This window comes from Tamandua tetradactyla, chromosome 8, assembly GCF_023851605.1.
Source record: "Tamandua tetradactyla isolate mTamTet1 chromosome 8, mTamTet1.pri, whole genome shotgun sequence".
Taxonomy (NCBI): Eukaryota; Metazoa; Chordata; class Mammalia; order Pilosa; family Myrmecophagidae; genus Tamandua; species Tamandua tetradactyla.
Window position 1 is genome coordinate 17160413 of NC_135334.1, and position 17070 is coordinate 17177482.

The 17070-nt window shown below is 46.1% G+C and overlaps 1 protein-coding gene across 7 annotated transcripts in view; it reads right to left on the reverse strand.

The window, feature by feature from the left end:
* Window positions 1–56: 56 nt before the first annotated feature.
* Window positions 57–17070, reverse strand: part of GRAMD1B (GRAM domain containing 1B) — a 185899-nt gene continuing 168885 nt past the window's right edge. For all 7 annotated transcript variants that reach the window (XM_077112619.1, XM_077112616.1, XM_077112618.1 and 4 more), the window contains 6 exons: window positions 15662–15765; window positions 14269–14472; window positions 13005–13095; window positions 9234–9341; window positions 8835–8952; window positions 57–5035 (listed from right to left, as the gene is read on the reverse strand). In XM_077112619.1, coding sequence (XP_076968734.1) covers window positions 4946–5035; window positions 8835–8952; window positions 9234–9341; window positions 13005–13095; window positions 14269–14472; window positions 15662–15765 — 715 coding nt within the window. In that variant the 3' untranslated portion in view covers window positions 57–4945. The remainder of the gene's footprint in view (window positions 5036–8834; window positions 8953–9233; window positions 9342–13004; window positions 13096–14268; window positions 14473–15661; window positions 15766–17070) is intronic.

Consider the following 17070-nt stretch of genomic DNA (forward strand, 5'->3'; position numbering starts at 1 on the left):
ACAGTGGATAGTAAAGAACCAAGCAATAAAGACGCATGTCACTTATTATTTGTAGTTCAATACTTTTTTTTTTCTTTTAATTCATACTGTACTTTCATGGCTCTAGCTACTTTACATTAAGGTTTGGCTGGATAGCCTTGTATGTTTCTAGGTACTAGCAGTAAGTTTTCAGACCTTGCGCACAGCGCCAGGCAAAGTACAGTTATAGATCCAAATACAGATGGCCAGACAACTCGACTGCATTCAACCTGGGTTCCTTCCCATATGTAGCCCAGTGCCAGTGTTGGAACTGTTCCCTCTGTCTCACCCCACCCCACCCCATGTCAGTATCCAGGGGCCACTCTAACCTCTGACCTTTCCCTTCCCACCTTGGAGTCTAGGTTGAGTAGGGGAAAAAAAAGCACCATGGGTTTGGGAAGATGGTCTGGTCCATGCAGAGAGTGGTCTGGCCCCCAAGTTCAGGATAGGGAAATGTGGGGAACCACATACTACTCTTGGCAAAAATGTTTTGTTTTTACTATGTAATCTCAGCCCGTGCCTCCCAAGCCCAGAGCCAACTCCCCAGACAGAGCCAGCTGTCTTGCCTGGAGCAGAGGCTGCCATTTTGCTTCTGCAAAGTGTTTCATTGTGTTGAGAAGCAGGGAGAGTCAAAGAGCAGAGATGGCAATGTTCTTTAAGTCTTCAATGTCCTGGAGATCGTCTGGCATCAGCTCCTCTTGGCAGGTGAGGTGCTTCTCACTAGCAGCCAAGGCTCGGATCCGGGCTCCCGGCCTGCTGTGGACGTTGAGTCATGACAGAAAACAATGCCCAAGACCCCTGAGCTGTCACAGGCAAGACCAAAACAGGGAGCTGGCTTGGCCATCATAGCCACAGCCAGAGCGGGAGTGAGGTAACAAGGCTGGGGAGAGAAGCGGGAAGGGGAGCTCTCTACACTGTGCAAATTCCTGCCTCCACCTCGGGAAAGCAGGGGCTTACAGCAAAACTTTTGCTCCTCAGATCCAAAATGCAACTTCTGGAAGAAAACAGAGAGGTGGAGGGGGAGTGGGGCCAGCTGGCTGGGGGTTGGGGATGAGGGTCCAGGACGTCAAGGGGAGAATGGGATGATTGTCCCACAGCCTAGCGACAAGGAAGGAAGCTTCTCAAGTTTCCTACTGGAGTGGGCAGTGGGGTAGGAATGTAGGGAGGGAGACCACTGCCCTGCCACTTGGGGGAAGAGGGCTATTTCTTCTGGTGGGGCCATAGGGAGTTAGAGCTGGCTTGGCTGCCCTCAGGGCAATAGTGGCAGGGTATGGCACAGAAAGGACCCTTCGGGGACTATACACAGTCCAGAAAGATTATTTTCCTGGTTCTTTCTCCATAATCTCAGCCTACAGATGCTGCCTCTGGAATGTACCAGACACAGTCTAAGCTCAGGGAGCTGGGGAGGCGGCATGGAGAGTTAACAAAGCCTTCCTCTTGAGGTCTCTGTATCTTCCCTAGCCCTTCCCGCTCCTCGTGACCCCAGGTTCTTGGCATCAGTGATTTAAAGAAACCAGAGGATTCTAGCCAAAGCTTCATACTTGAATCCAACCCCCTACAGGATTTTGTCTGAGCCAACAGAGAAGTGCTAGAAGCAGAAAAGGCTTCTTTCCACTGTTTCCCCTAGCAAGGAAGAATTGATAGAGGAAAGATTTCATGGCCTGCCACAGAAGAAGGGCTGAACCTAAGATAGTGCCCTTTTTGCCATTTTCCTTCTTCTCCTTAGCTTGGAGAAAGTCCAAAGAAAGGTCCCTACCCAAAGACTTGGCCAAAGAAGGAAGAAATACCCTCTTAGGTTAATACTGAGCAAGACAGCAAAAGCCTTATCTCAGTCTTTTGCCTCTCTGTCACTATTCTGTAAAAAAGTTTAACTACCCTGGATTTCCTGGAACCCAGACTCTGCCCTGCCACTAATCTAATTACCAAAGAGATTCTAGCCTGGAACGCATGTTCCCTCCTGGTAGGGTACCTTCTAAGTCTGAGAAAGCCCAGTCTTGCCAGCCTCTGGCCTCCTCAAGACAATGCCAAAGCTAGAAATTACCTTAGAGATAATCTAACCCAATACCCTGCTGATACAGATGAGGATCCTGAAGCCCGGAGATGGTGGGGGTGGGCAGGTGTGTGTGTGTGACTTGTCTAGAGCCGCAGAACCAGTCATTGGCACAGCCAGGACTCAGTCCAGTGCTTTTACAGAGAGCTTCAAGTTGCTAATCTTACCAGCCTAGGGTGTGGCCCCATTGTCCCAAGGAGGGAACAGGGAAGCAGGGAGATTGGTTGGCTTCTTTGAGGCCAGCTTACCAGTAAGCTGGAGCCAAGTTTAGACCCTATAGCTGTTCTTCAACCAATAAGAAATTTTGCAAATTCTTTGAAAGCTAGTGAAAGTTGTCTAATGTATTACGACATGAATCTTCACAAAAAGACCCCCATGTGACCCCAGAGTTCTTACTTGAACCCCCGCCCCCCCCCCCCCAAAAAAATACATAAAATGAAAGAAAGAAAAAACAAAAGCTCTGGCTGGAGGAAATAGCATACGAGCTAGTGGTTTTGATGGTGCCTTGCAGACAGCTATTAACCTGGGCTACTGGCCATGAATTAAAATTTATAATGCTATTTATTTGTTTCACTTCCAGACTTATCTGCAAGGGTGAGTCTCCTTCTTATTCTTCTTCTTATTATTATTCAAGGTTATTGAATAAGGGGTAAAGCTTTTGCTTTGGAGTGAATATAGTTGTTGGTTTTCTCCTGGCTTGAGAGTCACAAAATTATTGGAGCAGAGAAAGCTCACGAGTGATCCCTGATTCTTAGAAATGAGATTGACTGCAGGACATTCCCTATACATTGTCTCCTGGGTTCAAATCACGAGAAAACATACCAAGTGCCTCCATTCACCCCACTTACCACAACCACCCACACCCGAGAGATAAAAGCTAAACCAGAGAAACCCTCCGTAGGCAGGTCTCCTGTGATCACTTCACTCCCAGCAGAGAACCTTTTCGAAGCCACCCTGAAAGTCTCACCCACGGGACTTAAATGCAATAATTTAAAATTATTTATAACTTTAATAATTATAAATAATTTAAAATGTAATAATTTAAATAAATGGTTATGTCTGGAATAAACTAGAGAATTTATCATTTTTGCTTTCAAAGCTTTCTAGGAATCTCTGGATTCTGACTACTCCGAGCGGGGTATTTCTAACCAGTCTACACTGCTCCTCCTCTGAGCCCATGGCTCAGGAGCCTCCACCCTCACCAGTATCTCCAGCTCCAAGAAGAGAACACAAGTTGCTATCCATTGGGGTAGAACAGTGACAAAACCTTCCTTTCTTCATGCTGATGGTCTGGACATTCCTCCTGCCCCTTGCATTGAGAGGGCCCAGGAGAAGAGCAAGCAACCTTGAAGAACTCTCCTTGCCAAACTGGCTACAATCCTTTTTGATCAAGAATCTCCCATGAATTCTGCCTGGGGCTGGCAAGACTCCTTTGATCATCATATGGAGAAAAAGTAGTTAGTCTATAAGGATGAGGAACATTCACAGGTCCTAGGGGACCAATCTAGGAAGGCCCTAGATGACGTATTCTTCTAAATCAACTTCTTTCTACTCCTTTCATGATCTCATCTCTCTCTGGGTCCAGGGACCAAAGAAAGTTTTCCTCCCCCTGGTAGAACCCCCACCCCCAAGGCTGAGAAATGGAGAATTGGCCTCTATAGGGCAGAGACTCCTGCTCAATCCATTCCTTCCAACGGCTGAGATCTTCTATGTGCAAAGCTTCTCAGAGACTGTCTCCCTTGACTAATGTTGGTTCTCTACCGAGAGTAAATGATGTAGGCACCCAGCAGAATGATGCAGCTATCGGTGCTCATGCAGTGTTCTCTGCTCAGAGGTACAGTCCATTATGTCACTAGGGCATTCACCCTCTCAAATCCTGGAGGGCCTGGGACTCCCTGATTCATCTTGGCATTTACACACCAATAGCTCAAAGTGAAGGAATCAGAGCCATAGACCTGACTTGCTTAGTAACCACTAAAAGAGGTTTAACAAGATCAAAGATGCTCCACCCTGGCTAATAACCAATGTGCTCTTAGGGCACAGAAACAATAAGACTTTAGGCACTAAAAAGTGACACTTCACCCAGATCCAGCCTGGGCAAAGACCAGAGAGAAAGAGGGTGGGAAAGTAAGAACTCCCAGCCCTTACTGGGTCCAAACCCTGTACAAGATAGAGGAAGATGCAGGGGGTGATTGAGGAGAATATCTTACAGGATCCAAGTCCTCAGGAGCCTGCAGTTACAAAGCCCAATCCTACAAATGCAGCCTTTCTAGTCTTTCCAACAGTCCTCTCCACCTGACTCTTAGTGGATGGTCCATATAAAGTGGGTGGCTTTATATGGCAGAGTTTAGGCTGGGCTCCTTCTGCCCTTGAGACTTCCTGTTCCTAGAGAACATTTGAGGAAGCAAAGGGTGGGGCAGAAAAGGTTAGCCTTTATTTTGGAAACAAATCAAAAGGGGATTAAGGAATGAAGCACCTTAGCAATGCCCCCCTTGAGACTTCTTTTCAAGACCCCAGGGTCTTCACAGGCATAACTTTGGCTCGACAACATTTCCCTTCCAAGAGCCAAGAATGGCCAGCAAGGGAAAGGGTAGGAAACAGGGGATGGGAGGAGGAGACTCAGGGGTGGTCGGAGCTGAGAGGTGGTCCCTGCCCTCCTCGGCCCCTCCACCAAAGGAAAACTTTTCTCCGACCAGCACAGGAGACGGTCCCGCTCCTTCTCCCTGGTACATAGGCATTATCTCTTTTTAAAATCTGTATATAATATATATATATTTATATTCTGTATATATATATTTATATATATATATATATATTTATATGGTTTATGTACATGTATTGCACAGGCCTTTTGCAGCCACCCCTGTTCCTGCCTTGTCAATGATAGCGGTTCCTCTTCTCTTCGCTTTCTGATGTGTAGTCTCGAGACCTGATGCCGTTCTGAAGGTTGATTAGTGAGTCCTTCATCTGTAAGACAGGGAACCCCACCTGACACTGAGTATATGCCTTCAGTGGGCTTCTCCATCCAGCGGCACCTGGCAGACCAGTCTAGTGCAGGCCTCCTACCATGAAAGAGGGCTAACGCCACTAAACCAGGCTGCCTGAGATGTTTCTCAAGGGGAAACATCTCAGGCAGCAAGGGGATGTCCAAGCTATTGCGGGAAACCCCTAGAATAGGACTTGCTGTGTTGCAATGATTTGTGGCTCTGGTTTCACTGAATTAAGGACTCTTTCAAAGCATTCACTTGCTCCACTTATTTAATCCTATTTCAAAAAAAAAAAAAAAAAAAAAAAAACACTACTTCCATGAATTTGGTTTTCCCCTTGATCCTGAATAAACTGTGTTCCTATCTTTGTACATTTTGCCACATTGTCCGCCCAGCCTGAGATTTTTTTCTCTCTTGCCTAGTCCAATCTCATCCATGTATTAAGACCCAGAACAAACCCAAACTTTTTTTGGCTCACAATCATCTCTCTTATAGCACACATTGTGGCTCTTTTCTGCAAGCATCTTTAATTGCTTTGTTTCATCTTTGTTGGGACTGGAAATGTGTCTTATCCTTCCCTTATACAACCAGAGGTACCAAGCAGAGAACCAAGTACCCCCATCACTGAATTAACTGAACCTCCTTTAAGATATAACTTTTTAGGTCATCTGGAAATCTGAATGGGGCAGTTCCAGTGGCAGAATGTTTAAGTGGCCCATCATACCATCAAACATTTAAATACTGTCTCAGTGTAAGCTCGTCTAACTCAAGACACTTAATAATGTACTTTGATAAAATTTAGGCCTAAGAGTTAACCCCAAGAGAGCCTCTTTTGTTGCTCAGATGTGGCCCCTCTCTCCAGCCAACACAACGAGCAGTCTCACCACTCTACCGCTCTCTACGTGGGACATGACTCCCAGGGGTGTGGACCTTCCTGGCAAGGTGGGACAGAGATCTTGGAATGAACGGAGACTCAGCATCAAGGGATTAAGAAAAACCCTAGAATGAACTGAGACTTAGCATCAAGGGATTGAGAAAACCTTCGCGACCAAAAGGGGGAAGAGGGAAATGACACCAAGTGTCAATGGCTGAGAGATTCCAAACAGAGTTGAGAGGTTATCCTGGAGATTATTCTTATGCATCAAGTAGATATCATCTTGTTATTCAAGATGTAATGGAGAGGCTGGAGGGAACTGCCTGAAAATATAGAGCTGTGTTCCAGTAGCCATGTTTCCTGAAGAGGACTGAATAATGATACAGCTGTCACAATGTGACTGTGTGATTGTGAAAACCTTGTGTCTGATGCTCCTTTTCTCTACCTTGTCAACAAAGGAGTAGAACATATGGAATAAAAATAAATAATAGGGGTAACAAATGCTAAAATAAATTTAGTTTAAATGCTAGTGATCAATGAAAGCAAGGGATAAGGGGTATGGTAGGTATAATCTTTTTTTTTTCCCTGTGTTAGTTTTATTTCTTTTTCTATTGTCTTTTATTTCTTTTTCTGAATTAATGCAAATGTTCTAAGAAATGATGAATATGCAACTAAGTGATGATATTGTGAATTACTGATGTCATTTTGTTTCTTTATTTTTTTAATTAATAAATAAATTAAAAATAATAATAATAATGTACTTTGAGAAGATTTGTTCTCTCTCCCTAATCTACCACTTTCTTCTCTTTGGTTCTTCCATATCCTCTACTCAGAAGGGATCAGGGGCCCACTACTATTGATCTTAAAAGCTACTTTTAAAGGGAATAATAAAATATATGTCTCATAATGCTTGTTGGGTTGTCTACTGTGATGTAAATCTGATAGCTCCAAGCTCTGATGAACAGGTCCACCATGAATTAGAATTCTAGAGTTTGAAGAGACCTCTGATTTAATCCATAAATTCCTATATCTAGGCATCCCATGAACATTTACAGTGATGGAATCTCAGTCCTCCAGAGCAGCCCATTCTACTGGTGGATAGCTCTAACCATAAGTTGTCTGTGTTTTTATTTGATGACTCAAAAATCTAATTCCCTATAACTTCTAGCCCTGCATTCCAGGTCTGCCCTCTGGGATTTTACAATAAGTCAAACTCTTCTCCCACATGATGGACCTCAATGACTAAAGCCTATCTTGCAACCACCCCTCACTTTAGTCTTCTCTTCTAGAGTTTATTTTTAATTCTTTCAACATTTCCTAATAGGACAGGGTTTCCAAACCCCTCTCATACTGTTTACCCCCTTCTGGTTAAAAAAAAATTCCCTTCTTACTGCAAAGGAAAAGCTAAGCCTACTGATAATTATGCCTAAGAGTCATCCCCAGAGAACCTTTTTTGTTGTCCAAATGTGGCCTCTTCCTCTAAGCCAAGTGGGCAGGTAAACTCACTGCCCTCCCTCCTCTGTGGGACATGCATCTCAGGCGTGTAAACTTCCCTGACCACGTGTGACAAAAATCCGGGGATGAGCCAGGACCCGGGATCATGGGATTGAGAAAGCCTTCTTGATCAAAAGGGGGAAGAGAATAAAGTTTCAGTGGCTGAGAGATTTCAAACAGAGCTGAGAGGTTATCCTGGAGGTTATTCTTATGCATTATATAGACATCCCTTTTTAGTTTGTGGTGTATTGGAGTGGCTGGAGGGTAGTACCTGAAACTGCTGAACTATGTTCCAGTAGCTGCGAATCTTAAAGATGATTATATAACAACATAGCTTTTAGAATGTGACTGTGTGATTGTGAAAAAAAAAATTCCTTCCTTAAATAGGGCTCCAAAGCTGAACATGATACTCTAAACATACTAAACTAGATCCTGATAGCTGTGTTAGGATTCCCTCTCCTTAATTTACTGCTAAGACCGAAGGGGAAATCAAACCTAGTATTAATGAGAGCCATGACATTCCGACAGCAATCCTATGGGGCAGCACTGATAATTCCTATTTTACAAACGAAGAAACTGAAGTTCATTAATATTAAGTCCCTTCTCAAGATCACGAAACTAGCTCAGGATTCCATCTTAGGCCTGGCTGACTGCAATACATCAGAAAGACAACTGCTTTAGGAGGAGAATTTTAATGTAATGAGAAAAATCTTCTTAATCCTCCTGCAAAGGTAGGTTCCTGCTGTCTTGGCAACCATGTGGGGACACTTTTCATAAGATGTTAGCTATTGTTGGGGAAGTTGGAAGCCTCCCTCTCTCCCCCATAAACCAAAGTTAACTACTGAATTTGCCCCAGGTTCATTTTCTGAAGTAGCAGGATCTGGTTCGGGGGAATAAAGGCAACTCTACTGCAAAGCTGTTACGAAATGAAGAGACAGTACTGTCACCTTCCCAGGTAAGCAGTGTGGTGCCTTCAAGAAGAGCAGTGCACTGGAGGTGTGAGTGTACATGCGAGTGTTTGGAGAGCTGGAGAGGGAACAGTAACATCAAAAGGAATTAGAAAACATACCCTCTGGGAAGACAAAGCCCCGTAAAAAGGGGGCGCTCTCTGTAAATGCCTGTCAGATGGCTATGTGTTATTAAAACAAAACAAATTCTTCCTTCCATCTAACCTACAGCTTTCTAGCTGCAAATCCACAGTGACGTTTAATTATTCTGAGTTCTGTGAAAAGGAATACACCTGTGTTTCCAGCAGCCCATTCAAAGAGGGCTTTAAAATTACAACAGTGGACACCCTGGGAGAAGGACGAGTGGGAAGATAATGGGGATGGTAATCAATCCTTCTCAGAGCACAGGAAAGGAGTTCCCTCTCCGGAAGACTGGGGCAAGGAGAGAAGGGGGGACATCTCACCTGGTCAAGAAGCATCACCGAGGACTTGATGATCTCCCTCCATTTCTGGAGCTCAGTATCATGATACTTTTGTTGGGACTCTAAGAGCTGGGCCCATTCTGTCTGAGATTGGGGTAACCTGTAGGGTAGAAGAAGGGGCACCCCAGCAGGTGGAGTTATGCTCAGCAGACTGTCCTATGGTCCCAGACCCCTAAAGGACAGAGCGCTGCATCACAGTGCTTTGTCCTCTGCTCATCAGTTCCCCTGTCCCCCAGATCTGAAGTGGACTGAAACTCGAGGAGAGTTGCATACTCCCTAGGCCATGGCAGCAGGGCAGGCCTGAGGAGATCAGGAGGCAGGAACCAGGGCTCAGGCTGGGGTGGGCTGGAGTTGGGAGCAAGGAGAAGAAGCCAGGATTACCTTTCTTGGAGCCTCAGACCCTGCCAGGCAGTGAGGGTCTGGGTGGTGTACTCCAACATCCAGAGTTTGTAGAAGAGCATCATGTTAAGGATGACAAGCAGCACCAGACTAGGAAGGAGACAGGGGGAAACATAGAGCAATGAGATGGGAGCTAAGTAAGCATCCTCCCACTAAGAGCCAGGCAAACCCACCCGCCCAGACACTGCTGTCCCTGACTGCTGCATCATGAGAAGCAGTGCAGTGAGTAAATAATATGGAAGGATACAGCAAGGGGAGGCGAAGGGGGAGAGAGAAAAAGACAGAGAAGGAGAAGCAGTCTAACTAGAGGTGCCAGGACACAGCAGAGAAGCCATGGAGAGGTTTGTGGGGTGAAGGAATTGGAAAGGAGAGGCACCCAAATGTCACCCAGTATCAGGGTGCCTGGGGGAAGAGAGGAAAGATGGAGAGGAAAAGAGACGAGGAGGTAAAAGAAGTAATCGTAGAACCAGTACCTGAAACAGATCCTAATGGGAGCAAGGAGGAAAAATGGGAGGAGGCAGAGGTTAGAAAGAGACAAGTGCAGGCAAGAGGGAAACTGCAGGTAAATCAAGCCAGGAAGATAGTGAGGACTATGAGGGGATATACCAGAAGCATAGACACATGAGATGAGGCAACCCAGCCAAGGAAACAGCAAGAAGAAGCAACTATAAACAGGCTCAGTATTTCACGGGTGCTAAATCTAGATAAAGTCCCTTCTCCCAACCCAACTTCAGGATATAGCTGAGGATATTTTAGGAAGAAATTCCAGTGGGATCCCAGCTCAGCCCCTGGTTTATGCCTCACAGATGCTAGCAGAACTTCCCTAAAACTTCAAAGTTTCATTCTCCCTGCACCTCCCGCTAACCTGCAGGGGCCATCAGGACCTGCTGAGGTCTCTGAGAGTCTGGGCCAGAGCTGGTCAGACACACGGAGGCAGCAAGGATAATCCAGGGGCTGGGGGACCCAGTGAGGACTGGAGATGCACTGAGTCCGGGATATTCTCTTCTGCTCTCCACCTCAATGTCTGCCAAAGATCATTTTATGAAAGAAATTCATGGGATAGAGAAAGAAAGATATGGGTGGAGGTTTCAGAGACAGAATTTGGTACAAATCCTGGTTTACCACTTAAACACCTCTTTACTCTTGATAAAGTTTCCTTAACTTCTCCGAAACGCAGTTTCCTCAACAGGGACAGAAATACCTACCAACTAGGGTTGTTTTAGGGATTAAAAAAGAATCTACACACAGTAGGTCCTCCACCAGGGGTGGTTATTATCATTAAAGGAGGAGGTATAGGCACACAGAGTTAAAAAGAAGTCGACAAAAACGGGAAGATTAAACAGATGGAAGAAGGAATGGCAAAGAAAGAGGAGCTCATATGATGCCTTAGACCTTTCAAAGTATGTGCCTGCTCACACACACGTGTGGGTATGCATACTGTTTGCCTCACTTGTACATCTGGTACTATGCTAAGTTAATATTCCTTCAACTGGAAGCTGCAAATCCTTGGGGTGACTCAGCAGTGTTCTCCGGGGTCTATGGGTTCTCTGCGGGAAGTTTTAAGTTCTGGGTTGAACTCCAACAGTGCCGTCTTTAACTGCACACACACACACACTGAATGGCTGCACAAGGTCTTGGCGCCTACCCTGGGGTGTGAGTTTACACTCCTGTCCGTGCCAAGTGAAGGCCAAACATGTCCATGTGCTATATCAGCAAAGGAACCGCATTGGTCTAAATGGGGAAAAGTGGTGGGCGGGCTGAGTCACCATGGCAGTCTTATGGCCCCATGGGACAGCCAGACCCGGGCTGCCTGGGGCAAAAGTCCATCCCACAGGCATGCTGCCAGCACATCCCCTGCCTGCCTGTATCCTGTAGGGTTTAATTCCAAAACTACACTATCCTACACTAGCAAAGCCCTAAGGTTAGTTAATGCCATTCTTACACAAGTGACTTCAGTGACCAGGCTCACTTTACTTAATTAAAGTCAAAATGTAGAAAGAGCTTACACATAGGACTAACCTGAGGTTACAGCTTTCTACTTTCGAAACCCAGAGATTTAATTTTAACAGAACAGCATGCATCACGTTGTTGACGTGTTAAATGTGGAGTTTATTGGTTTTATGGTTGTCTTTGTACTTAATTTGTAAAAATATCATGGTTTCTTAGGCTGTAATTAGAAAAGAATGGTAAATCTCCTTTTAGGGTACATATTCAAGTAAGGTTTTAATCAAAAGGAGCTGACATCAACACTGGATGGGGACAGGAGCACCTGGGAAAAGAGTTTTCTCTTTGACAGGAGTCTGTATATAAATTTGTGATACACTGTATAAAGAAAGAAGATGAGAAAACAGAGCCTCTTCCACATTTCTCTTGGGCAGGCCTCAGAGGCTGTCCTCAGTCCTGCCTTCTTTCTCACACTCCATCCTCTCCCTTGGGTGACCTCACTCGCATCCAGGGCTTCCATGCAACTCCAACTCGCCTGCACGTTTCACCTGCGCTCCAGGGCCACATCTCCATTTGTCTGCTTGCCACCTCCACCCAGATAACCCCTGGCAGGCAATACAGACACAACAATCTGGAAACCAGAGCAACTTCACCGACCACACCTTGCTAAGTTCCAGACTTTTATTCCTGATCCAGCTATCTATGGTGACTTGAATCAGTAATTCATCTTCCTCAGCTTCGTAACCATCTCTCAGCCCCATTTCCTCATCTCAGGTCTGACAGCGACTCTCACTTAGCTGTGGCTCACCCCCCACTGAGCTCTCTGCCTTTCTTCTCTCTTCTCCTTGCCCGATTGACACAGATGTGATTTTTTTTAATGCAGTTCTGTCCATGTTATCCTTGAGTTTCCTTTGGTGTTTCCTGGGTGATGCTGTGCTCCCCTTGTCTCTGTCTTGCTGAAAACACTTCAGTGCAGGCTTGGCCTTGAACCCAGGACTGAACTAGAAAGCTAGTACCTGGTGCTGCCTGCCCCCAGTACCTCCCCTCCCTTCCCCAGTCTGCGGAAAGGGTGAGATGCCAGACAGTAGGCTGAACCAAGGAAAAGAGCTGTCCATGCTGAGCTGTCCTAGCTGCTTCCTGCTTAATGCAGTTTAAGAACGTCCTTGGCTGGCTATGGCATGGGCCCACGCTTCAGGGACAGGTATCCTTCTGGCTTCCACCTCCACCTCTTTCGACTCCCTTTTTCCTAGCTCAGCATCTTCCACTGCCAGCTATTTGGCCTAATGTTGAATGATGTTATGGCAATTATTCTAAGTTTCTTACATTAAAGTAAGAACATACTTGGCCTTGGTCACTGACTTTGTCTGGTTCCTCTGCCAAAGTGTGGGCCTGTGAGTGTGGGATGCCTGCCACCCATGCCTGCCACAGAGCAGACGCCAAGCGCATCTGGTAAATGGATGAGCAAACTCCTAAAATGCACTGCAACATCTCTATTTTAGCATTTGTTCCACTGTGTAGTAATTTTGAGTTTCCTGTCTGTCTCATCCACTTGAAACTGAGTTCCTGATGTGCTTGGATGTTGTGGTATTTTCTTTTGCATCCCAAAGGCCTACAATAGAGTAAATGCTGAGTAAAATGGAGAAGAAGATGCAAGAAGGTAAGAAACGACAGACAAAACAACTCATCTAGAGACAGAAGAGTAGAGGGGAGAGAAGAAAAACCAGGGGTAACAGTAAGGATGTCCCACTGGCCTCAAAAGGTGGGAGAAGGAAGGCGGCAGGGCGGGGAGGAGAGCCTGCAATCCCTTACACACAGCTGATAACCAGCAGCAGCTTGGACACACTCTGCAGGTGGAAACCGTTGGGGGCATCCTCGGGGACATGCCGCGTCTGCGTGGAGCCTGTGGGGAGAACAGAGAGGCCGTCACCATCGCAGGCCAGAAGGCCGCCAATGGCTGAGATGACACAGGCTGTGCAGAGAGCTCCAGGGAATGACCAAGCTGTTGTGCCTCACACCACTGCCCCAATGTCCTCCAAAAGGGAGCTCTTCAAGGGCAAGGTCATGGGCTGGGCCAGGTAAGATGGACATTAACCAGTCACTGGACAAATGAGTATATCAACAGACTTATGTAGCTGGAACATACAGACCCAGGACGAAGTGATCTGCAGCTATGGAAGGGGAAAAGGTGCTGAGCTAGGACTAGAGACAGCAGCTTCTGGCTCTGGCTCTATCCATGACAGCTATACAGTGCTGGGAAAATCATTTAACCTCTCTGAGAGAAAATTCTCTCTTCCTTAGAATCAAATGGGTCAGACTGAACCCTTTGTTCAAGTGCAACATCACCCAGAAATCCTTTATATAAAACACAAAACATGGGAGCACTCCAGTTAAAGCGGGGGCGAGGGACTCAGAAGTTTGCAATCTCCTCCTCTTCTCCTGTCTCCTTCCCTGCCCCTCTCTGAGACAAACAAACTGTAGCGATATACAGAGCACAGTTTGAAAAACACCGTCATAGTCTTTGATGCTCTTAGAGCCCCAGGTTTCCATGACTGGGCAAAGCCATGAACAAACCATGAGCTGTTTACGCCCCACACTGATCAGGAGCTGTGCATGGCTGGACGAGGAGAAGCAGCAGCAAGGAATCCACCGGGGGGAGTGCAGGCCCTTGGTGGGCCATGTGAGGTGGGACTACCTTGGACTCCCTGACCTTTGTGTTACAGTGTCACCTCCAGAGTCCGGGCTTCTCCCTGGTGCATTTCCTAAGGACCCAGAAGCTGCAAACTCAAGCCTTATGCAGGTAGCCACAGAGCATGGGAAATGTGGAGCCTTAAACCCAAAGGCAGTTTCTGTTAAGCAGAGCACACACATGGGGTTCGCAGGGGCTGAGGAACTTCAAGGGCAGAGAGAACCAGGAAGAACACTGGAAGCTTCAGACAGAATGAATCATGTACAAAGTATACACAAACTTACTGAAGGTACAATACAACTGTGAATGTGCGTGTGCCCAGATGCAGACGTGAAGCTCCAGCCCAAAGCCTTCCCCCAGACCAGCCAGGCCCCACCTGGCCCCCACCTGCCACGTGCTTGATCCTACGGCCCACGTCTTCGTCAGTGGGCGTGGTGACAGGGCTCATCACCTCTTCCAGGTGAGGGACCCGCAGGTGGGCGTGGGGACGCTTCCTCCTCCGCACTGTTGAGGGCTTGCTGGCCTTCTCTTTGGGAGACTGTCTGTGTATCTCTGCCAGGTAGGTGCTCTCCGTTTTGGTCAGCTCGCTCTCTGTCAGAGCCAAAAAGGCCACATCAGAGGACGTCTTCCCACACCTCGAACCCAGCGGGCTGGCCTCAGGGGCCCCCTTTTCCCATACAGGGGTCTGCGATGCTGACTGGGAGGGCAGAGGTCCCGTGAGCCTCAGGAAGTACTTCTGGGACCCACCCTGCCCAACTCTCTTCTAGGCTGTTCAGTATCACATGTGTTTCTAACATCTGCCCCCTCATATATACAATTTGGGACACAGCACATGCTTCTGAATAAATGCATTCACAGGCTATTTCCAGGTCCTTCCCAAAACAGCTTTACAGATATTTACCATAGAAGATGTATCACTAGATCTATGGTACTTAATAGTTTGCTGGGCTATTTTTTTTTTTTTTGGTAGGGTGGGGGGGTCACAGATCTCTTCATGATGCACATAAAAGTTACAGACATATTCTTTAGAAAAATATTCTAGGAATAAATTTAAACAAGGACTTGAAGGAATTGTACACTGAAAACTATAAAAACATTGCTGAAGGAAACTAAAGTAGATGTAAATAAATGGCAAGACCTCCTGTGTTCCTGGACTGGAAGACTTATTAAGATGTCAATACTACATTAGGCTGTCAATACTACTAAAAGTGATCATGGAATCATGCTCATCCAATACAATCATACAGTCTCTACCAAAATTGCAGCAGCAATGTTTGCTGATCTTCAAATTCAAATGGAATGGCAAAGGGCCTTGAATAGTCAAAACAATCTTGAAAAAGCAAGAACAAAGTTGAAAGTCTCACACTGCCTGATTTCAAAACTTGCTTCAAAGTTACAGTAACCAAAACAGTGTGGTACTGGTGTAAGGACAGACATAGACAAATGAAATAGAACTGATGGTCCAAAAATAATCCCATTCACGTATGGCCCAATGGGGAAAATCAGTCTCTTCAACAAATGTTGCCGGGAGAACTGGATGCATACACACACATATATATGCACAAAAGCTGGATTCTTAGCTCACACCATACACAAAAACTATGTCTAGAAAATGCACACATTTACATACAGCCCACCTTCTGTACTCATTTCTTGGGCAGGCTCAGGGACTCCATGAAAGTAACTCATTGTCTAAGACTCCCTCCACATTCTCCCCGTTCCCCATGTACAATTTACTATTTTCTCCAGTTCCACTAGTAGTCATGATTGCAGTGCCCACCTAAATGGCGGAAGTAGTCCTCTAACCCACTCCAGAAGTTCTTCTCGATGAAGGTTTTCACTAATCCCCAGGGCTGTTTTCGATAGCGCAGCTCTGTAGAGACCCTGAGGAACAAGCCAGAAACAAGATCAGTCATTTCCTGGTACACCCTCCTTTGCTGGAAAAGCAGAAATTCAGGTTTAAGGCCAGGACAGCTTCACATCAGCACTGCATTATACAGGTTGAAATGTCCTTTCATATTATGTGATCTTCCTGATCACCCGGGAGAACAGTGGAACAGGTAGATTGATGCCCATTTTACAGATGAGAAAACTGAGATTTAGAATATTCAAGTAGATCAAAGGCGAATGACAAGGCTTCTGACTCTGAGCCCAGAGTCCTTCTCGTGACAACACATTGCTTCCTCCCCAGAGGGCTCCAGATGGAACCGAGCAGCTTGCCAGCCGGCCAAGAAACAACCCTGGCCTGAAGTCAAATACCTTTTGAGCAGCTGATACTCAAAAAAAGCTGATGCTGAAAGGAAAGCACCATGGCCTATCCACTTGGCAGTTTCTCTCCTTCTCCAGAGACTTTCAAGTCCAAAGCAGGTTCCAGGGTTTCACTGCTTTCACCTCTTCACTATCCCCTAAACTCCACCAGTTCTTGCTCTTGCTAAGGGTTCTCTCTCCCAATCACTGGTCTCTCCGTTGCCCATACCTCTTGCAGTCTCAGCAACTCCTCTCCTACACAGCAGTCCTCCTTTCTACCTGCCCCTTAAGTTCATTTGCATCTGTCAGTATATCCTGCCTTCTTCTTTCCATGTCTAGAGCTGCCTGCCCTGCCCTCACTCCCCTTCTCGGGAACACTTGGTCAGAAGATTCCCTTAGGAATCCAGAACTGAGAAACCTAGACAATTGGGGAGAAAGTATAGGGGGAGTAGAATGGAGAAGAGATTTAGTGTGGGGTATTTGAGAAGGAAAGAAGGAACAAAGGATAGAGAGAAGGGAGAAATGAAGAGGAGCAGATATTCAAAGAACAACACAGAATCTGAAATATATTAAAAGGAGGAAACAGAGGCAGGCCCTCTTTGAGGTGTGGTTATGCAACTCTTCCTGATTCCAGAGAGATCTCTCTGTTGCTTTTACTAACCCCTATTTTGTTTGCACTACTTGGGCGAATCTCTGTTCCTCACAACCCAAAGAATGAACTTGATCTAAGATATAAGTACATTATCTTCAAGTGAGTGCATGTCCTGATTTTTCAGTTAGACAACAAGCTTTCTGAAGTCAGGTTCTAAATTTCCTTCCTCTGCATGCACATCTTAGAGCTCAGGACAGGACCCTCCCCACACATAGCACTATAATTATTCACTCAGTCAACATTTCTGGATTCCACAACGCAGGCACTGTGCCGGGTACTGGGAACAAAGT